This window comes from Pithys albifrons, chromosome 2 (assembly GCF_047495875.1).
Source record: "Pithys albifrons albifrons isolate INPA30051 chromosome 2, PitAlb_v1, whole genome shotgun sequence".
In the NCBI taxonomy this organism is placed as follows: domain Eukaryota; kingdom Metazoa; phylum Chordata; class Aves; order Passeriformes; family Thamnophilidae; genus Pithys; species Pithys albifrons.
Window position 1 is genome coordinate 80,523,375 of NC_092459.1, and position 22,742 is coordinate 80,546,116.

Consider the following 22,742-nt stretch of genomic DNA (forward strand, 5'->3'; position numbering starts at 1 on the left):
GTGTCCCGGCACAGCGCGGCTGGCGATGACCCGCGGGAGGGGTAGCGCAGTGTCCCTGCACGGTCCCCCGTGCCGGCGGAGCGGAGGCCGCCCCTTCCCCGCCCGTGGGCATCGCCGCCCGTCGCCGGCAGAGAGCGCCCGCCGCCCGCCAACGCCGCGGGGCCGCGCCGCGCCCCGCCCGGCCCGAGCAGCGCTCCCGCCCTGCTGTGCGGGCATCGGCCGAGCCGCGTCCTGCTGCCGGAGCCGGGAAGGAGCGCAGGCGCTCGGTCCATCTCGCCTCCAGCGGGACGGTGCCCTGTCTCCGCACTCTCCCAACCCGGCTGCGGGGAACCGCAGAGCCACTCTGAGCCTTTGCCCCGCCGGCTCGCGGTCGGACGCTGCCGCACCGGCCCCTCTGAAGCCGGTGGGGTCTGCCCGCTGCTGCGGCCCCCGGTGTGTGGGGAGAGGGGTGGCCGAGGTGCTGTCCGTCAAGGCTCGGCCTCCCGGTCCTGCCCGGACCCAGCGCACAGTTTGGAGAGGGTCAGCCCGCCCCTCCCCGCAGGAGAACCCGCGGGCACGGCGCTGCGCCCCAGGCGACATTCCCGGGCAGCAGACGAGGTTAGGCAGTAATAGCTGGCAGCTTGGGAATTGGAGGTCTACCGAAAAACAAAGGAAATCTGCCAACTCGCCACCAGAACCGTTGAGCGCAGAGAAGGAGCAGTTCCACACGGTGGTGTAAGCGGCTCCCAGTGAGCGCCGTGGGGGCAGCGGAGGCTGCACAGCTCTGCACTGCTGTGGGCTCGCGCGGCATTTCTCTGCCTTACCTTGTCATCCCTATCACGTCTGCCTACAGAACAAACCACGGGATCTCCGCATGCGAATTTATGTGAAATCCATTCACATGCAACAGCAGCTGGGATGTACCTCCTTTTGTTTGCCCGTTTGTGCAGCTTTTTGGGTCACCTATGTAAATGCTACCGATGCAGCCTGGCTATCTTGGATAGCATCACTTGAGTCAGCTGTAGATTAAAGCTTTCCTAACCAGATCAGGAATGTCTGTTCCACTATAAAGGTGATAACACAGTGAAGTTAAAATACAGCAGAGCATCTTACACATCTTTAGTATTGGCAGAGTGTCTGTGAAGACAGACAAGGACTGGGAGATTCCTTGCTCAGTGATGCTGGTTTTGTTTCCTCATGGCTGTTAAGGCCCAGGTACACCAGGGATCCTAGAAGGATGCATTTATATGGAGGTAACAATAGGAGGTTGAAAAGGTGGATGCAAGTCCCCTGTGTGTTCAGTCCTCTCATCTGCATCAATCTATCCATGTTACGACCCTATCAGGGGATCTGGCATTTAGCTCTTTATTGCCTCAATTTCTGAGAGAATTAGCAACATGTTTTGAGGAGGAAGATTTATTAGAGATGACTTTACTATCTACAGGATTTGAAATAAAAGAGGATATGTAACTAGATACACATGACCATCAAACTGAAATCATAATTAGAAGGGAAAGATTAATAGGGACACAAGTCTGTAGAATTTCATTGGTAAGAGATCAATTTATTATGCCCTTGACTGCAAGTTAAATTAATAACATTTAAAATTGCAACACGGAAAAGAGATGCAAGTGACTGTCATAAATACAGCTTGCTTTTCTTTCCCAGTTATTTAGGGAGGATTGGGAACACTTGTGAAATCATGTTCATTAAAGCCTGAATAGCGGCAACTACCCAATAACTGAAGTAGAAGCAACAAGGTTCTCCCTCCCGCACCCGCCCGCCTTTGCAAGAACGGGGGAAAATCACAGACGTCAATCAAGAAATACTGCAAAATAAAATGGACCCTCCCGTCAGCCAGGGCATCGCGCCGAGCAGCGGTGAGGCTCTAGCAGTCAGATCATAGCCGCCGGGCCTGCAGCTCCGCCGCTGACCGGGGAGCGCACGGGGCTCCGCAGCCCGGGTCTTCCCTTCCCTCCCTTGCAAAACTGTCAGGCACAAATGGGCAGGAGGATATTGGCTGCAAGGGACTCGGAGGCTCCTCCCAGAGCCTAGATCCCGATATTTTTGGAGGATTTCTTTTAACTCAGTTACAAACCTTAGTGAAGGGAACAAGTTGCCGCTGTAGTGCAGGCAGAAAGCGCCTCTGTTTGGGAGAGCGCAGCTCCTACTGCTTCTTTCGCCTTCCCAGTGCTACCTTGGATGCTTCGCCTCACTTGCGGATGAGAGCTTTGCTGCTTGCCAGGGGATCGTTCCTGCTCTGGATGTTGCAGTTTCTGTGAAAAAAAGGGTTGTAAGGGAACGAGAGGGAAGGGAAGACAATGAAGAAAAACCGACCGGGAGAAAACCCCAGTCCCAAGCGTTTTCTTGAGGGCTGACGGGTGTTTTGGGGCTGAGCGATACCGTCCGAGGAGGCGGAGGGAGCAAGCCTCCCCGTTTCGTGGGGGACTTCCCGGGAGCGGTTATTCCCTTCGGATGCGGACTGGGAAACCTGTAGGAAATCCTCCCGCCGCCCTGCGAAGCCACCATGAATTCAGTGGCTGGAAATAAGGAGAGGATTGCGGTCACGGCGCGGAGCAGAAAATACGGGGTAAGTTGTCGGTGGAGGGGAGGCTCGGAGCGGTGGCCGTCGCCGTGCCGGGGCTTCCACGCCTCTTGCCCGGCGGCTGCCGGCGATCGTCCCCCGTCCCCGCGCAAGTTCCGCAGTGCGGGGCGGCAGAGGCTCAGGGCGAGGCGCGGGGGCCGCCGCGGGCGCGGAGCGTCCGAGCGAAACTTGCCAGCGCCGCCGAGCCTCCCTGCCTGACCCGCTGCTCCTTCTCCTGCTCCAGGTGACCGACCCCTGCTCCCCCACCAAGCCCGCCGCCCCCTTCTCCCCCGAGAGCTGGTACCGGAAGGCGTACGAGGAGTCCCGGGCGGGCGGTCGCCCGGCCCCGGAGGGAGCCGGCTCTGCGCTGGGCTCCTCCGGCACCCCGTCCCCCGGCTCCGGCACATCCTCTCCGGGCTCCTTCACGGGCTCGCCGGGACCCGCTTCGCCCGGCATCGGCACCAGTTCCCCCGGCTCGCTAGGAGGCTCGCCGGGCTTCGGCACCGGCTCGCCGGGCTCTGGCAGCGGCGGCGGCTCCTCGCCGGGCTCGGACCGCGGCGTCTGGTGCGAGCACTGCAACGCCCGCCTGGCGGAGCTGAAGAGGCAGGCGCTGAAGCTCCTCATCCCCGGGCCCGTCAGCAACAAGGTGAGCCTGGGACTGGGGGGGAGCAGGGGATCCCTGTGCCTGGAGCGGTCGGCAGTAGCCGTTGGGGTTGTCGGTTTCCTGGACACTCGTCTGTCGGTGTCATAGCTGAGGGTTTGGGGGTTTATTTGTGTTCTCCCTGTCTTGTTCTCGTTCCCTTTTCCCATCCTTTCCTCCAGCTTCGTGTGGAGTAGGGTGCCTCTGTCTTTGGATGGCTCCCAGGCTTCGAGGGCATCTGTGACAGTCCCTCCAACTCTTTCTTCCCCTCTTTCATTGCATTGATAGTGATTCTGTGTAATTTTCTGTGTGCTTGGTTTTCTTCTAGTGGGATAGGTAAGGGTGGGAATGCTATATGGGAGTCACTGGCCTCTTCCCCCTTTGCTGTCTCTGTTCCCTACAGGATGGATTTACAAAATACCCTGGGACTTAGCAGCCAGCTTAGTGGTAACGTGTATATATGGATGGTCTGACGCCAGTGGTTTCCTCTTCCATTGAGGGAGAGACTCTCCTGTAGCTCCGGGTTCAGATGAGGCACTGAAATGCTATGTGAGCCCAGAGGTCAGCCAGGGAAGGTTTGGCAGACCATGGCATTAAACTGAGCTCTCCTGGGTGTCATTAACCAAAGGATAACTTGCTGATGCTTCTCTGTTACAGAGGCAAGCTGGATTTTATTTTATTTTTTCAAATTCTTAATAAGAAGACTTGAAAATACTTGAAGCTGCTGGCCCCTGAACATTTGGTTTAATAATCTGGTGTCTAAAGAGGATGTAATAATTTCTGATATTTGTCCCCAGGTTTTAAGAGCTGACTGACTCTGAACAGAGTTGGAAGTCTGCTTTCTGTCTCTGTTGGGGAATTTGGTACTTCCAAAGGCATACTCCAAAATTCCTTGGGTTTGTTTTGTTTAGCGTTGCTTTTTGTTTTCTCTGTTTGTTGTGCATAGGAAGATTAAGGCTAACAGCCCTTAACGAGTGACCAGCAGCCCTTGGCTGACCTCATGCTACCAAAATAGTAAGCACTGGGTTCCTCCATAGCAACCCTGCGAGTGTTGTATTGTGAATGGGTCTACTGCACCTGGAATGTAGTACAATGCAATTTTGTTTGCCCTGTTGGGTTCAGGTACTATCAAATGATAATATTTACTCTTCCACTTCAAAGAGTTTTCATTAGTGGTTACAATAAAGAGGTATTGTGGAAAAGAGCCGACTGCTGTTGTGTTGTACTTCCATTATTTATTTATGTGCTCTTCGAGGAGTTGGTGCTCTCATGAACAAAAGATTCAACGGCTCGTTGTTACCTTGACTCAAGAGCTGACTTAACTGCATTATTCATGGAAGGGAAAGCTGGAACCAACAAAATTAATAGTAAATTTAACCATTAATATGTGGTTGATTTACTGTAAATTGTCCCTACACCAAAATCTTCACAAATTTCAGGCTGTGTGATTTGGCAATGATTACTAGCTGTGAATATGGATGGGAAATTACTTATGCACATACAGAAGCCATCAGAATAACAGAGACTATGGGTGGAGAAGAGGATAAAACTAATTTGAAGACATAGTGTGAAATAGAAATTGAGATATTTTGCAGTCACATAAAGATTTGCACAGGATTTTACGGCAGCAGTCGTCCGTGTGGCCCATCCTAGCCTTCCTGAGATGTTATTATTGTATTACTATTGTTATTTGTTCTGTTGTTCACTTTGTTTAGGTGATGGTGTTGTACAAGCCAGTCTTCATTCATATCAGTAGTAAGGTAGTAAGCCTTACTTTCCTATTTTTGCTCCCCTCCCCCCATGTTTTTTCTTCTTGCACCTCCTTTCCAAACCTTCCAGTTCTACAGGAATGCCACTTACAAAACCATTGCTATCCAATCTGTGCATTTAGGGGCAAGGAAGGAGGCACAAGTAGGGTGGTCTTGGAGGGCAATGGTGACTCTCTGCCCTATATGGTATGTTCAGTAGTAGGCTCAATTCTGTTGAGTTACTCCAGCCTTTGGCACACAGTTCCTTTCTGTGGATAGGTGCTACTGGCTGTGACTGTTTGCAGAAGCATTCCTTTCTCTCATCCTTTCTGGCTTACTTATGACTTGAGAACTTTCTGGCCTTGTGATTTTTGCCTTCAGCAGGTGCTGCCCAGCAGAGTGATGCTTCGCTTTAGGTGATGTGGGATACAAACATCATGGCTAGTGCAAGTTTGTTTCTGCTGTGTCTTTGGGTAGCTCTGCCAGTTCAGCCAGGGCCTGTGGGGTGGATTTGCAGCTGTGTGCCATAGTAACACTGGGGTTGTCCTCTCAGGGCAAGATATAGAGGGTCTCTCAAGAATGTGGAAGTCTGTGTCTGGGGAAAACTTGCCATGGTTTGGGTCGAGGTGAGCCTACCACACTGGGTTAATGTACCTGGCATTTTTTAGGGTCCTGTGAGGTTTGCTCTTAATTGCTGCTGTAGAAGTAATTTTTTTGGATGTAGGATGGACGCTGCCACTTAGTTAAGTGCAATAAGGAGCAGATCACGTTCCTGACTCTGAGTATTCCCTCAGAATTTTTAAAACATCTTACAACTCAAGACTGTGGTGCCCATAGGACGCAGCTAATTGACAACATGCCTTTATTAGAACAATTAAATGCTACCACATTTAAAATGTATCTGCTATCATCTAATCTCCCATATCTGACTTCCATATTTTGCATTGTTGCTGTTGAAGACAGACTAGAAATATCATTATCATTATAAATACATTCTGTGGCATCTGTTTCATGTTTATGCTGTATTGAGAAATACATATTATCTAGGGTATTGTGTGTTGCAGAACAAGCAGAATATGAGGGTTTATGTGTTTGATGTTTTAGCAGATACTGGAATTCACAGCAACTATCCAAATCTGAACCTACATAGATGTTTTGTACAGTGTGCAATCATGTAAAAGTTTGTGTATATCTGTAAAGTGTAATGGTGTACTTAATTGTTTCATACACAGACCAGGCTTTACGCATGAAGTTATGTACTGAAGCTTTTCATTTTATTCAGAAAAAGCCCCACTTAACCTACAGCAAACTGCTTCTGACTAGCTCATTGTTAGTGCTGAGGTGTTAATCTTCCAGTTTTAAATAGAAACATTCTCTCCTAATATGTCAACAGGATGAAAACTTGGAATTTTTTTTGTGAGGCACAGAGGTGAAGCATTTATAATTATAGTTGTGCTAATTTATTTTAACCGTTTAAAATTCTAGATTCCCTGCCAATATCAAAAAGTGCTAAAAGCTTATTGTTTCTTTTTCCTCCTCTTGTGATACAGATGTGACTTAATGATTTTCAGCAGTTATGTGCATACAAGGGGTTTTGTTTTATGAGAATTAAGTCTTATTGTAGCCCCCATGCAAAGCAAGCCTATGGGAAATGACTAGCACAGGTGGTTGGTATAGTTGTATACTTAGGGCATCTTTGAGCATTTGATGGTGGGTTTTTTGTTACTTTTGCATGATGATAAAGATTGTTTCAAAAATTACTAACACAGCTTTGGTGTTTTTAATTTTAAGGTTTTTCTTAGGCTAGGTTTTCAGAAGGGCATCAGAAAAAATCTTAGCATAGTAGTTTATGGCATCATGTTCCTTATTTATTAGAATATGTGTGAAATATATTTGCTTTGAATTCAGCTCTGTCGTGTCACCTGTCTTCAGTGAACACTAACCTTGCAGGCACCTAACAATTGAAGAGTGACTATGTTGATATGTATCAAATTATATTGTGTATAAATAATCAGTTGAATGGTAATAAGAATACTCTGCAACTGATGGTTATAAATTTGTTGGTTCAGGATTCCATAAAATGCTGGATACAGCCTTTAAACCAAGGTAATTTGAATGTGTAGTTATGATTAGCTGCTTAGGCATGTTGTGATTGTGTTGGTTAGCAAGGATACTATTTTAAACGTTAGGGATGGATAGTACTAATGGTGGCTTATATTGTGGACTATCCCCTACCTAAAAAATCTGTGCTTCTGAGTTTAAGAATTGGGGGAATTCTGAGCACAGTGTGTCTGTGAAGAAGGAAGGAAAGGGCTTGTATTCAGTGTTCAGTTTTGATTTTTTCATCAATTTACTGGCACTGCCTCATTTTTTTCTTGTATTGTTGAATTAGCCTCTTCTCTTTCAGGAGTGTTCAGTGGTCAAAGACTTGACTAATAATTATTAATAATGAAGAAAGCCCAGAAGCTGATCTAATGAAGAATAGCTTCCTGTTAGCTTGTGGCTACTTCAGAAACATTCCCAGTAGAGATGGGACAGTAATGAACCCTTCCTCAAAGCTTAGCAAGTGGCAGCATAATGGAATTTCATTTCCATCCAGACCTTTAATTTGTGAACAAGCACGGCCAGTCTGTATGGTGGCTTAATTCACTGCGCAAAAAATCTCAGGCACCTAATCATTTCATCCCAACTCATTGTAATGCAGATAGGATTATTGCATTAGAAATGTGATTTTAAATGGCCTGAGGCAGTAATTTGTCAGCATTTGGAAGGATTAACTCCATTAAAGTTTAGGCAACAACAACCATTCTTTTGTGTTGCATCACAGGTCACAATACCAAATATTTAGCATAACTCATCTGTGAATCTTCTTACAATTGTATGTTTCCTGGCAAGTTGGGAAACCATGAGCTACTTCACTTGCACTGGAATTACAGCTGCTTGCAGGGCTCCAGAGGAGACAAACGGATGCACCTTCACCTCTGATGAATTAATGTAAACCCTTTTCTAGAAGCAGCTGGAAGTCTTGCTGCTGCAGTCTCCAGTGTCAACATGTGAAATAGTTATATCTTTTTTTTTCAAGCTTGCAAATGTCTTTGAGGTAAGGGTGAAGATACTGTATATTAAAGACTGCTCTTTAGAAAGCTGTCAAAACTGTTAGCTCTGTAGCTTTCTCTGTGGGATGAAAAATGCTTGCCATTACTAAGTGCCCTGGAAATTAGAAAGTGGCCTATGATCACAGGTTATATTTAGTGAACTGAAACTATAGTGTTTCCCATCAGAAAATACTTTTAGACCATAGGCAGAACTATTGAGGGTGGAGAGGGAAGTATTGATGTTTTAACTGAAGTAAATCTCTGGGGAGGAGAATTTTTTTTTTTTTTTTTTTTACAAAGGCTTGTCTGTGCATCTGAAAATATTGTGTTCAGAAATAGTCATTGCTAAGTCTATAACTGGCTTCTCCGTGCCAGGCTGTTAGTATGTGACAAAGTGTCTTCAAGGTACTTTTATGCATGCCATGAAAGCTGCACAGATCTCTAAAATCCCCTTGTATCTTTAGATAGTCTTATATTTCCTCAGAAATAAATGTTGCAACATCCATAGAAATATTGTATAAAAAGCATAGAATTTTGGCATGTAGTTTTGGAAGGGGATAAGGCAGAGGTAGTCCATTTGAGTTCCTCAGACAGTGTTTGAAAATATGTCAAACACTCCCAGTGCAGGCCATCGGCATGTAATGGGAGTCATGCCCGCATCAGCAGATTATTAGAACATTGCAGTGCTGTGTATGTAGGGCTGAAAGACATTGCAGTTTTGCCACATCAGCAGCTCATAGCCTTTGACATCATATAATTGGGGTGCTTCCAGGCACTGAACTTGCAGCCCGCCACCACAATAAACTTGACTGTCATGCGCTACATAATGATGCAGTAGGAACTGCAGCATTGTGTGACATGTGGTCTGCATGTCAAAAGCGTGAGAGATGTTCTAAGTTAAATTGCTAGCTTAGATCTTGAAGTGTCATGCTGTAGCTTGAGAGACATCGATGTTATTAAAATGGAGAAACACAAGCATATGTCTTCCCCTCCTGCCACTGAATAAATAATTCTTAGCCCACAGTATTTTTCATTGAAGCTGCAATCCAAGAACTGTCCCTGATTGCAGAAAAGCAGATCGTATGTTTACTTTGAATTAAGCAAGCTGTAGCTTGTAACAACACCCATGTAAAGCAGTATCCCAGGAGCAGAAAGTTCTAAAGTGTCTTTCACAGTCTGTCCCATTGTTGGACCAGATTTTAGTTGCACTGTAGCACTGATGGAAGTCACAATTGAAAGTATTGCTTTTCTAGAAAGCAGCAGTAAAGTAATAACTGCAAGCAGTCTGCTGCTGTCCCACGTGGAAATGCTGCTTTGCTCTGGAAGCTTCAGCTTACATGTTTGAAAGACATGATAATGTTTCATTCAACACTTTGTGTTGATAGAGGGTGGTCGTTGAAGCTAGGTTGTTTTAGAGGCTCATACCTTTGCATCCTTATTTATAGGTTTATGGTACTCAAAATGCAGTGACTTGTTGCTTATTTTTATTTTCAATTGTTTTCTATGCAACCTTCCTACATTAAACCAGGTTTAAAAAAAACCCAACCAAACCAAAAAAACCTATAAGCATAATGAAGCTACTAAGGCCTGTGTTTGCCTCTGGTTTTGAAATGTGAAATACACAATCAGACTTGGTCCAGATCAGACTTCTTTGTACAGTTTTGAAATCTTGTAGTATTTACAACCAGAATATATGTTTGCTCGTGCTGCTTTTTCCTCCACTCTTTTCTCTAGATAATTTTACAGTATAACTTAATAATATTTTGATGGGAGTGTGTTTGAGGCTTCAAGTAAAATCAGACCTACACAGACACTTAGTAGGAGGAAGTTGACTGGATGATTCTCAGTTTAGCATGAAGGCTGTTTGAAAGATCCTGTAAGAAATATAAAATATTGAGAATTCTTTTCTTTATATAATATGATGCTTGTTACTTAAAAACAGTAAAAAAATGGGTAGGGAGAGAGAGAAGTAGTCTGGATCTGAACCTTGTCAATCTATTGATTTATGTGAAATTGACCTTAGTGAGGGCATTTGGACTTCAGCAAAATCAGTAGGATTTTACTTAGGCCACAGCTCTATGTATCATGTACCTCTAACCAGGAAATACTTGCATGTATTCAAAGCAGCAGACAGGCTGCTCAGGCAGAGCAGGGCTAAGATATCCTGGCTCCCTGTGGCATTCCCATGTGCCTTTTCTTTCTCCTCTTCATATGAAGTCATAAGTTAGCATCTCTGCAGGTCTCCTGTGTGACTGTGTGGTGGTTGCTCCCTGCCTTACTTCTGATAAAAATGATAGATACTTCAAACACTTTCAATAGCACTGGTTTCTAAACTCAGATCCTTTTGATCAGGGAGTGACTAGATGTATTATTACAACAGGAGATGCAAGGAGCCAGTGATCTCTGAGAAAGGTACTGCAGCACAAGGCATCCAACCGTAGCCTCCATTAGGGATTACCTTTTAATTACTTTACAAAACAAAGTAAAATATGATACAAAAGAATCAGTCTTAAGGAATTGGTGTGCTCATTTGCTGCTTGGATTTATTGTTATAGTATCAGAATTCAATTTATTTTATTTGAAATAATACAGTGTAGCAAGGCTGTTTAAAGCTCCTTACCATTCCAGCATTGGTATACTTCATAAAAATTATTTTCATCCCCAGCTGAGTTTGTCTGTCATGATTTAACCCCAGCCAGCAACCAAGCACCTCAGAGCCCCTCACTCACTCCCCAAAGCAGGATCAGGGAGACAGAATTGTAAAAGCCAGAAAACTCGTGGGTTGAGATGAAGACAGTTTAACAGGGAAGGCAAAAGCCGCACACACAAGCAAACCAAAACAAGGAATGAATTCCCTGCTTCCCATGGGCAGGCAGGTGTTCAGCCATCCCCAGCAGAGCAGGGCTCCATCATGTGCAACAGTTACTTGGGAAGAGAAATGCCATCACTCCAAACATCTCCCTCTTTCTCCTTCTCCACACTTTATATATTGAGCGTGATGTCATATGGCATGGAATATATCTCTGGGCACTTTGGGTCACCTATTCCATTGGTGGCACCTCCCACGCACTCCCAGCCTCCTCACCAACATGGCTGCATGAAAAACTGAAAAGGCCCTGACTCTGTGCAAGCCCTGCTCAGCAATAACAAAAACATCTCTATATTGTCAACCATATTTTCAGCACAAATCCAAAATATAGCCCCATCCTAGCCACTGGGAAAAAATTAACTCTACACCAGCCAAAACTAGCACATTGTCATGAAGTCCTTCTGTTAAGTCTGTATTAAGTCACATAGTATACGGCTGATCTTGAATTTCTTATGTCAAATACTTTGTGCCTTCTGGAAGGAAAAAAGAAAAGGATTTCAGTCTGAAGAAACTTTCAGTCTGGTTTCCTCTTCTCACTTTTTTTCTGAAACTGTATTTGGTGGTAGTCTTTGGGTTAAAAAAATTAAATTGCCAAGGAAGATTGCTCAAGAGATCTGAGGAAACTGAGGGTGTATTAAACTGAACTTTGTCTACAATTCATGATGAAAAAAAAAGACCTTCCTCAGAAGGAAATGGATACTTCTAGATTCACATAAGTAAAGCATTTGTTGATATGGGATTTTTGTATTGTGTGTTTAAAGTTGTCATGCCTTCCTTTTAAACAAAGAAGGACCAAGTCTGCTTGCTTTGTTGCCCTTAGAAGTAGGAGAACTTAACTTACAGGCCCTGTGATGTCTGTTTTGTTAGTCAATGATCTTAATCAAAGGATTTGGTGATTTGGGAAAAGAGGGTCAAATGCCTTTGAAAAATTGTTTTATTCTAGTAAAAAGAGACTGTAAGCCAAATTGAATGTGGATCTAGAAAACACTAAATTTCTTGCTGGTGGTATGTGTCAAAGGAACTGTGTATGCTGAAGGCACGATATCTTTATTCAGTGCCATATGACTGATGTAAGGCATCCATCCAGCTCTGGTGTCTGTAGGAAAATCTTAAATTGGGAATACAGTCTGTTGAAGTGTTTTGGCTTCCAAATTACCTTCAAGTGGACTTGCTTTATATATTTTTGTTTCTTACAAATGTGTTTTGACGTGTGGATTTTCTATGATCTATTAAAAGCAAACCTCTACTCTAACTTATATTTCCCCATGCCCCCTAAATCATAAATACTTTGATGTGATCATTTATTTGCACCTGAGTATTCACAACAGCTTCTCTATTTCATGATCTTACACTGGAACAAAATTCTACTCACATAAATATTTGGGGAAAAGCATATGAAAGGAGACTTTGACATCTATCACAGTAAATATTTTCTTCTTCTGAAGAACAAGTGAAAATTCATGGTGTTTTTCGGGTTTTAACTTTGTTCAGAACTGTCTGAGCAGATCTGCATCAGCAGTGCAATTGCTTGACCCCAAGTTGTGCGTGCTTTATTCCCTCTCTTCCACCCTCAAAACTGACTGAAGATAAATGAGGAGTCAGGAATACAACCCCTCAATTTCTGTGGGCCTTTGTGTCATTCTGTTGGGAATTGCCCATTCCTTTTATTGCAGGTGTACTTGAAGACATGAAAGAGATTCATGCAGTGCCGAAGGTGGTGGTTGCTCTGGAGTCCTTTAAAGCAGAACTTGGCCTTTGTGTGTTTCTCTCCTTGCTTCTCTAAGAGTCACCTGGGCAAACTCCTGTTTTTCCAAAGATGAACTCAGACTCCTTTATGCTGAAGTTATTCAGGAGAGGGGACTTCCGGCTGCTAAATGATTGTCCAAATGATTGCGTGCTACTATTTCAATTGAACAGTTTTATTTTTCTGTGTCTCTTGGCTAAATGAACCTCTGACCTGTTAAGTGCCAAATGCTGAGAGAATTGCCCATTTACTCTGTCCACCTGATGGACTCCAGCAGAAAGCCTAGTGGCCAATAAGGCAGTCTTGGCCTTCAGCAGGGGCTGAACAGCAAGAATAGAAGTCATTACTCTTCATTTCTCAATTAGTTTCACTGCTCATTTAATAGGGCCAGGGAAAGAAAACATTAATATCCTATTCAGCAGCCAAATGCACCAAAGTGGGAGTTGTGACTGGTGTGTTTTTCTCTTTTCTAATGGTATCATTAAAATTTAACAAGTCCTTTAAATCATATTAGTATTCCCAGGGTTAATATGCTGAAATTGCTGGCAGCATTCCCACAGGAAGAGTTAACAGTGGCTGAGGCTGTGTGGCTGGCATTTGTTGCTCAGAGGGTGGTGTTGGGACTGGAGAAGCCCTGGCACCAGAAAGGCACAATCAAGTCTTTGGTGACAGGGGCCATTTACAATCCACATACATATTCTTTGCTATTTACCTCTCCCTTTTCACTCCCTCCTTGCTTTTCTCTCCCCATTAACCCCAAAGCTGTCATTTCAGCTCATACCCATTAGACTTCTAATGGAAATTCTTGACAATCAGCCTGCATACCTGTGAACCTAGCAGGAAGGCACACAAGTGTGCTGCTCAGTGCAAGTGTCAAATTTAAGGGACTGTTAGACCATAGATGGCTTTTACTGAAGGTTGAGAGGCTAACAAAGTGGGAGATGCAATTAAAATGGTATTTGTTAGAAAGGAACAGCTAGCTGTCTGGGCAGACTGAACCTGGGGAAATGATGGGTAGCTGAAAGGCCATTAATGATGGCTTTGTAAGCAGTTCTGCAGCATGGGTGGTAAGCCTAAATCCAGAGCTGCTCTTTTAGTGTGCCTAATAAGACTTCCATACCACACCCCCACCCCCCCCCCTCCCCCAACCTCCATGTGTCAAATCCATTTTTGAATAATGGATTTGACAAAAATTTTGTGAACTTTGGTTTAGATTTCATGGTGGGTGAAAGAAGTTATTAGATTTAGAGATAGGTGAGGTGGGTAAGAGAAGAAACTGGCTTTTTGGGAGCACTCTGCATCACCTTGAAAACAAGGCTTTGCAAGATTTTATAAAATTGTTTTTTTTGTAAAGTCATCGATTCAGTGGTCTTGCAAGGAGGCTGTTTGGTGAGATGAGGCATGCAACTCATTGAAGTGCTTTCTCATTTTAAGTGAACACTTGGGATCTAGTTCTTTCAGGGTCTTGATAAGAGCTCTGATATTAAATAATAGTAAAAATCCTCTCAAAATTACTTTTGCCATTGCAATCATCTTTACGTGTTAGAGATATTTGATCGCACCTCTCCTTTATCCTGTTTTTTTTTCTTTGACTGATGGATGTTGGATGTTTGGCTTCAACATCTTTGTTAAAAATTTCAAGTTCAAAGGAGTATGGTAGGCACTTACTGTAGGTTGGGCAATACATTTTGGTGTCCTAAAAGACATAAGCAGCTGTGAGAATAGAAAAAGCCCATTACGAGGAGAAATACAGGACTTTGAGAGGAAGAAGACAAGCTATGAAGTTAGCAATGAAGTGTGCCTTGGTTGGTCCAGGCAGCAAAGCAACAGTGCTTTCATGGGAAAGATTGGCACACTGGGATGCAGGGAGAAATGAGTGATAAACCTGAGTCCTGTAAAAGCCTGAGCTCACTTTAAAATTTTGAAGAAATGATTTGTATGAAGGTTGTGGTCTGTTTTGTTTTTCTTTAAAAAAGCCATCCCTGTAATTTTTCATCTCTTAGTCTTTCTCTCTCTTAAAACACAAACTACCAGGCAGCCAGAAGAGTTGAAAGCAGTTAACCAAAGTTGGATTTGGTATAATGTGCTTCAGTATTTTTCATTCTGAAATTTATTTTTTTTTCCAAAGACTAAGGTTGTGGTACATCCTGTGATCTAAAGATTTAATTAGGGTTTTTTCTTACATCTCATTAATTTGTATTGCTTTTTACCAGTCATATGTTCCATACTGTCAATTTGATATTTGATGTAAAGGAGGGATTCAATCCATTGCACTAGCAATTTTATCCAGCATAGCAAATAAATGACATATGTTTTAGTGCATCAGCCATAGTTATGAATTTAGCCTGGCTTTTCCTTTCCCTGGTCCTGTCTTTGAAGGACAAAAATGTTTGATTTCCAGATTAATTTGAATTCTTATAGTGTTAAGCTTACTAATTCTGTAGTATTATTGTAGTAGACACTCTAAGGGCACAATATTAAGTAGCAGTACTTGTTTTAAATACTTTAGAAGCAGAATAGAAAAGACTTCAGGTGTGAGAGGACAGCTCAAGATTGGGGGTATACATGACGGCATAATGCACTGGCAGTGATGACTCTAAATGAAGCGCTTTGCAGACTAAAGTGTTTTAAATTGCCATCCTTCTTTGTCAGTCCTAGTTACTTAGTTCTTCTTAGCCTGCTCTGCCACTGTCTTGCCTGTTTAATATTCCACTTAAGTATAACAAGAGATGAAACATCCAAGATGCCTGTATCCTCCAGGAGTCAGCACTACTGATGTGAGTACTTGTGTTAGCTGTTTATAAGCAATGAGCTAAAAAGGACTATCAAGAGGAGAGGGAGCAGGGGAAGGGAAACTGTTGTGACTTCTCTTAATTTGCTGGGGATTTTTTTACAGCAAAGCAAATAAATTCCGTTGCTTTCCTACTCCGAAGGCATGTGCTCTGGATAATACAAATTGTTTCAATAAGCACACACTGCTAAGGCCTAGATAAGGGCTATTTCTGTGCCTGAAATATCAAGGAGCAGTGTGTGCTGTGTGGAAAGCTGGTGTGGAATCCTGCTGCTGAGGAAGCTGTGTGTAGTAATGCGCATGGGTGACACTGATAAATGGCTCCTCCAAGCAGGCATCTGCAGCAAATTGTCAGATTGAGACTTCCCAGCATACCCTAGACCTCTGCATGAATGAAATCTCTGTTATGCCATTATTTACCCACCTCCATATGAAATGAGAGGATAGGATTCATTGCTTCAGTGCAGCTTTTCCATGAGTTTTCTCTCTTTATGTGTGAGTGTGTGTATATATTTCTTTTCCTGCACTTTCTGCAGCAATGGCAGCAGAACTCCGTGTTCTCTCGCTGATTAGACATACAGGAGTTTGTAACAGGATAAATGGCTTTCAGGGTAAAGGATGGGTGTTTTACTTCTAGAAACCTAAAGTGAAATGTGTTCTATGTATTCTGTTTTATTGTCTAGACACATGTATGATTAAAGGTAAGTAATATGCATGGGGTTTTTTTTGTTGTTTTATTTTGTTGTGGTTGCTTTAGTAGGGGTTGTGGTTGCTGGGAAAGAAAAGGGAAAAAGTCTTGGATTATTTTCCTTTTTGAAGAATTTGAAGATTGCTGTCTTCAAAAGACAGTGAGACAGTCTGCAGATGTATTTTGCACTGAAGTAAAGCCTCATCTTTTCCTTGTTACCCCTGGACATTTCTGATGCATAGAAAGAATTAGACTTGCTCTTTGTCTTCCTTCAGCATGTTTGTGTTTTTATTTTTTCCTTCTTCGAGGTGATTTTTCTAGAATAACTTCTCATTTAAACTGAAATTGTGGTTATTTAAACTTTGATGGAAAGGTCTCTTGACATTAGGGTAGAATTTCTGGCCAACCTAGAAAAAAAAAGGCAATTTTTCATAGTTAGCATATATTCTCAGTTCATAAAGATTTTGGTAAGTTCCCAGCTAATCTTAATTCCAGCCAATATGTCAAACTTGAGCTCTGAACCTGGACTCTGAAGTGTTGTGAGTTTACCTGCAAGGATATAAAATGGTAACCTCTGACAGAGCAGCAGAAAGGTTACACAGTGTGCCAGGGCAGAAGGACTTATCATGCACACAAAATTTAGCTAGTGGATTACACTAACAACCACCTTAGCTGAAGTTTGCTTTCCCTGTCAGTGTGAATATATCTGACTGGGAGTTTGGGTATGGCTAAGGTGAGGCTGTATGTCCTGTCCCACTACCCTTCTGTGGTGTTAATTGTGTGCAGCTGCCTGCTCCACCCTGCTGCAGCTCTCTTAAGTTCTTGCTTCATTATTGGAGCCCCTAGCTTCTCGTTATCTTAGCCTTTGCCTTCAGCCTATTTCTGTATGTCTTGGTGGCTTTTAGTAAAAATGTTTAATGTTTGTGGGTGATGTCAAATGGTATTTTCCCCACAGAAGTTTTCATAGGAAAAGACCTTGTTTTAATCACTTGGTGGAAGAGGACAGATGCTCTTATAGGTAGTTGAGTGGTCTAACACTAAGGTGCTCATGGAGGTCGCAGAGCTTTACACAGCTGCAAATACTCACACCAAGGTGCCTATTCGTGGAGTAAATGCATAGATCTCATCTCAGTAAAATATTTGCTGCTTCTATTTTTACAGCTGAGGAGAAGAGACACAGAGCTACTTGGTGAATTAATTGGTTGCACAGAACAGAGTCCAGGGTTCTTACATCCTTGTGCTCTTGACTAATGGGGCTTTTCCCTTTCTTGCTAATGTTGACCGTTCTGTTCTGCAGCAGCTCTTGTATGCTGGCTCAGTGTTGGCTCTCCTGACTCCACACAGAAAGAAGGGAGATGTAGTTTGCATTTCAAAGCTGTCATCCTTAAAGGGATTGGAATATGGCAGTTGAATATATGTTAACTAATTATCCAGTTATGACAAAAAGTCTTTTGGAAAGACCTTGACATCTGATTCTCTGATTGGTACCAGAAGCTGGCTGTTAGTATAACAAGAAAAAAAAATAGATATTGCTTGCTAATAGGTTTGGTGTGATTTTTTTTTGTTGTTGTGATTTTTTTCCAAGAGTGTGTTTATTAATTCTCTTTCTTTTTTATTCCTACCTTGGACAGTTCATATCTGTGAATAATTTAATTGTCCTTGGCTGTCTGCTGTTGTGAATGGCATGCTGTTAGGCATTCTGTATTCATGTAGTATTTGTTAATGTTTGTTTTGTATTCTGTCGGCCTCTGACTTTCCAAAGATCAAACAGATGATGCAAGGCTTGACAACATATAAATGCTATTAAACTGGATCTGAAAGAACAGAAAAGGAGGACTTTGTCATTTCATTTGTTAAACATTAATTGGAATATATTGTTCAGTGGTTTTTGTGTTAGTAGAGAAGTAAAATGTTTATGTGAAAGCATTGTTCTACTTTTTGAAAAGTTTTTTTGAGAATTTGTCTTGATTTACAAGTAAGAATTTGTACTGGCTTGTGTCATATCTCAGATATGTTCCCTCTGTTTTCTTGCCCTAGACATTTTTTATACTGTCATTATTCACAAGTTTTAAACTGCTGAAATACTAGTTTTGAGATTTTAATTCTTTTTTTGCTTTGAGGATTGTATTGCTTTAACTGCTCTTGTAATGACGCCTGTTAAGAAATAAAAAGCGCATCTGATTTTTTTTTTCTGTTTACATCCTTTCTGATCCAAGTATAAGCATCTTTATTAGTATTAAATCCTGTCAGTAACCCTCATGAGCCTCAGGTTGAGACCCTTGAGAGCAGTAGACACAAAGAACTATTCAGTAGACAGTAAGAACTCCTCAAGCTACTGTGTTGTCTGCAGTTTTGCCAGATGAATGGGAAACCAGGTTAATACTTTACTGCAATTCTAGAGAGGGATCTCATTGTCCCTTTCTGAGAAAGCTTCATCTTTCTGAAATAACCTGTGCTAAGAACAAGAAATAATTACACATTTTTTATCATGGATAGTTCACCTAATGACTGCTTTCCTGCTGTCTGTTATATTAATAGTACCTTTTTAAGGTAACATTGAAATTTTTCATCATCCACGACTGAGGAGTGTTTGAATATATGTTGCTGCTCTAACAGCCTCTGCTTTTGTAGCTATTTTGCCCAAGGTCCTCAGAGTTCCTCTAAGCTCTTTATCTTCAAATGTTTCTTGTGCTGCCTAGCAGAGTCCACTGCTTGTTGCTGGACTTCTGTAAAATGTTGCATAGTCCTATAGGCAGCAGAGGGTCTTTTAAAGTGCTTCTGATGCTGGGTGCATCTAATGCAGAGGAATAACTTTCTCCAAAGTTCACCTCACTGCTGCTGGACAGTTGGTTAGCAATCCTGTGATTGCTTTGCTTGGCTTTTAGAGTCCAGTCCTGTACCTCTGGTTCGTGTGTGTCAGCCAAGTGTCTGTGTGTTGTGGGACTGGGTCAGTGCTGCCGTGTCTCCTGAGGCAGGCATGTTTGGAGACACTGTTCTCAGCGTGGGCAGTGCTGGATGTGCTGCCTCTTTGTAGACTGGCTTGTTATGCTGCCTTTAATTTGAACCATCTGTGGCAACCTGCACTCTCTGTTATAATACTGTTTTTATGTCAGACCTCCAGTGGCATGCTGTGAGAGCACTAGAGACCAGCATGGGAATTAAGGTAGAAAATCCACGGGAAACATATTGCAGTGTATGTACAATTAACTGGAAAATAATTGTGTTCATTGTGAACTGTATATCCTGCACCAGATTCTATCTTTGTTTTTATTCTGTCAGCTGTAGTGACTCTAATGAAATCACAGGGTGTAAAACGAGGGTGAAACGTATACATAGTTGTTCCAGTGTTTGTTCAAGGCCTCCCTTCTGTTGGGTAAAGCAGTGTTGGACTTTGTGCTTCCTTTTATCATTGTCTGTTGAAGGATCCTTTAGGCACTCTTGTTAGAGTACCCAAAACATGGAGCTGTTAATTTGCTACAGCTCTGTCCTTTCTTTACATACTGCTGTTTCTCTTCCTGTAACCAGCAAACACACTGTACACTTCTTCTCTTTAAAAAATTTCTATGCTGTTTTAACTTCTCTACCCCATATTCTGCTCTGTTTTGATAATTTTCTTTTCCCTAACTAATGACCCACCTGGACAGGATTGCTGCTGGCTCTGTGATTATAGCAATTAACTCTAACCCTAAGGAAGTGTCTTGCTGTGTTGCCTGGCAGCCAGGGTCTAGAGGATCTGGTAAAACAGAATGGATCAGACTTCATTTTTCTTTCATTTTAATCTTGCTGCTGATTTTCAAGGAAAGCAACTTCCTGGCTAAGTTATTTAAAAATCTGTTGACTCGATCTTTCAGGGTTACTGTGGATTCCTTACAACTTCTAGTAAACTGCAATGGCTTTGGTTGTTCTGTAATCAGGGCTTCTTAATCCTGCCTTAAAGGAATTGAGAACTGCAACTGGAAACATAGTCATAACAATTTTTTCTTCTGCGCATTAGGCTTGATTTTATAGTGGTGTTTAGCCAAGCCTTAGCCTTAGTATTGTCTTTCACTTGCTAGTGTAAAATAATGAAAATCCAGTTTCAAGTGATGTTAGGACCTTGGGAATTCATTATTGTCTTTAGCAAGCTTGCTCACACATTAATAACTAAAGCCAGATGTGTAAGCAAGAGTTTTGAACATGGGACAAAATGGGAGCGAGCAGTGTTTATGTTTGTATCTAAAAGCAGGCCTCGTTCTGGGTACCAGGTGTTGTCAAAGAGCACCTCTCAACTCACATCAGAGCTAATAACGTGAACAAACCATCTGTATTGGCACGACATGGCACAATTAAATCTTTATAGGGCTAACCTCAGCCTGCTGAATTGGCTGCATGAATGGAAGGGTAGATCTGCTTACAAACCAACACAGGGCTAATAAACCTACAATTTGTTTTTGTACCCTCATTGCCCCTTTTAATCATTCTTTTGCCAAATATCAGCACAGATGGAAAGTTCAAACCAAGCTCACAGATCCAATTCTGTGGAATTGGAAAGATGTGCAGTAAACCATTGCAGCTCTCCTGGATTGGAGAGCTGCCAAGCTTGACAGCAGATGTTTTAGGATTGAAAGGCACTTCTGGAAGTTACCTAGTCCAGCCTCCACTTCAAAGCAGGGTGCACTCCAGTGTTAAATCAGCTTGTTCTGGGGCTCATGCAGTGAAATGAGGAGCATCTCTAAGGCCAGAGATTGTACAGTGTCTTGAGCCCCTGTTGCTCATGCTTCTGTAGTCCTGTCCTCGCATTCTTGTCCTGTCTTGTGCCAGCAATTACTTATCTGACCTTTTGGTGAACTTATTAGGGAGCTAACCTGGCAAACTCAACCCCTTCTCCAAACCCTGGTACTAGCAAAAAGGGAACTTAATGCATTAAATGTTACACAGCTAATCAGACCTTGTTTCACCTGTGTTCTTCAGTCTGGAAGTATTTGTGTTTCCTAGAGCCAAATCTACACCCAGCTGAGTGATTAAGACATGAACTGCTCAACTGATATCAGAATGTTTGTAAACACTATGATTCTGCATATAACCACAGGCAAGTGATTTTTTTTTTGTTTTCCCCCACAGTATATGACTGTGCCATGAAAAAAGTGTGCTCATAACTACAGGGGAAAAGCCAGCTTTTCCATATACTGCAGTCTGAGTTATTACACATCTGTTAGCAGCCCTCATAGCATATTGTTGGGTTACATTTTTTTTTAGGTGATAGAAAGATGGTCAGAGGTACCAATTTAAATAAGAATGCCTACCCTTAGAATTAGTGTGAAGGCAGTGAGTTTTTTCTTGCAATGCAAGTAGATGGAAAAGTGTGGTATTGACAGTAACGGTCTAAATATAGTGTTTCATGCTCTGCTTGTGTATGGCCATGGGTGACCATTTGCAGTGACAAATAGTGAATTATATATCATCTAATCCAAGAAAGTGTATACGAAGGGAAAAGGTGCTTGAAATCCATTAATGTGTTTTACAGACACATCTGTGTTCCCCCATTCTGAAAAGATGCGATTTAACCTTGATGAGACTGAGGTGTTTGTGCTGGGCTGTACTGCTGTCAGTCTAATGCAGAAAGCTTCTTCTCTGCAACTGTTGAACAGGGAGATCTTCACGTTGGGCTGCTTTTCCTAAGTTGCAAAGAGTCTACTGCTGGTGTCTCTGCCTTTGTGAGGGAGTGTGACATCAGGTGTGTGGGACTTGTCTAGGTTCTATGTTTCTGGTCACCACAGGCAGTGAGCCATTAAGCTCCTCTGGGACATGTGCCTTAGGTGTTCAGGACTTCAGCCTTTGTGCTGTTAATTCACTTTCTTTCCCTTCAGCTGTGGTGGGAAAAAAAGACCTAAGTGCAAGTTCCCTGGTTGAGACTGGTTTGGGGTTTAATACAAGTAAAGGGATGCTTCTACCTGTTAGAGGCATTTCAGCAAGTTCAAGGAATCCTAGGGATAGAGTAAGCATTGATCTATTTCTCTTGCATCATCCACTGCCCTTTAGTGAACGTTTCTGTCCCATATATCCAGTAATTGTCTCAATGTTTTTTGAAATTACAGCTATTTTGTAAAGCTTACAAACATTCTTAGTAAAAATAAAACCATACCTCAAATGGTCAAATTTTAGAGATAGTGAGACTAACCTCAGACCTGGGTATCAGACACCGAGCAAATATCCTTTTGAATTCAGATAACTGAAGGTGTTCTACCCTTGTCCATTTCAAGGTGCAAATCCAGAAACTCACTCACTGCAACTGTCTCATGGGCCTAAAGAGTAACTATGGAGTGGCAAGGTCAAAATGAGCTTTCCTGCTCTGAGTGGAGACATGTATGCCTGCAGTGATGGAAGCACTGATGTGGTAGAGGAATATGGATGCTAGATACTCATTTTCTAGCTGGGCAGACCCTCTAGAGGCTGGTCACCTGGGTGTGTTGGCAGAATTGACTAATGTTTTGATTCCACAAGTGGCTCCCCTGTGGGAGCTTGGTGAGCACATGTGATGGGAAAAGGCCAGGGAAGAGGGAGGAAAAATCCATCCTAACTTTTGTAATTGCTGTCACTTTCTAATGTCTTTTGAGCTTCCCACTTG

General features: G+C 42.8%; 1 protein-coding gene and 1 long non-coding RNA gene across 2 annotated transcripts in view; one reads left to right on the forward strand and one right to left on the reverse strand.

Annotated features, from left to right (window-relative positions):
- Positions 1–1,426: 1,426 nt before the first annotated feature.
- Positions 1,427–3,114, reverse strand: LOC139681578 (uncharacterized). The gene is made up of 4 exons (XR_011699538.1): positions 2,868–3,114; positions 2,383–2,519; positions 2,078–2,255; positions 1,427–1,967 (listed from the first exon to the last, which is right to left on the reverse strand). It is a non-coding gene; the product is annotated as an uncharacterized lncRNA (long non-coding RNA).
- KIF26B (kinesin family member 26B) overlaps positions 2,409–22,742 on the forward strand; it is a 287,900-nt gene continuing 267,566 nt past the window's right edge. The window contains exons 1-2 of the mRNA XM_071575037.1: positions 2,409–2,569; positions 2,808–3,209. Coding sequence (XP_071431138.1) covers positions 2,507–2,569; positions 2,808–3,209 — 465 coding nt within the window. The 5' untranslated portion in view covers positions 2,409–2,506. The remainder of the gene's footprint in view (positions 2,570–2,807; positions 3,210–22,742) is intronic.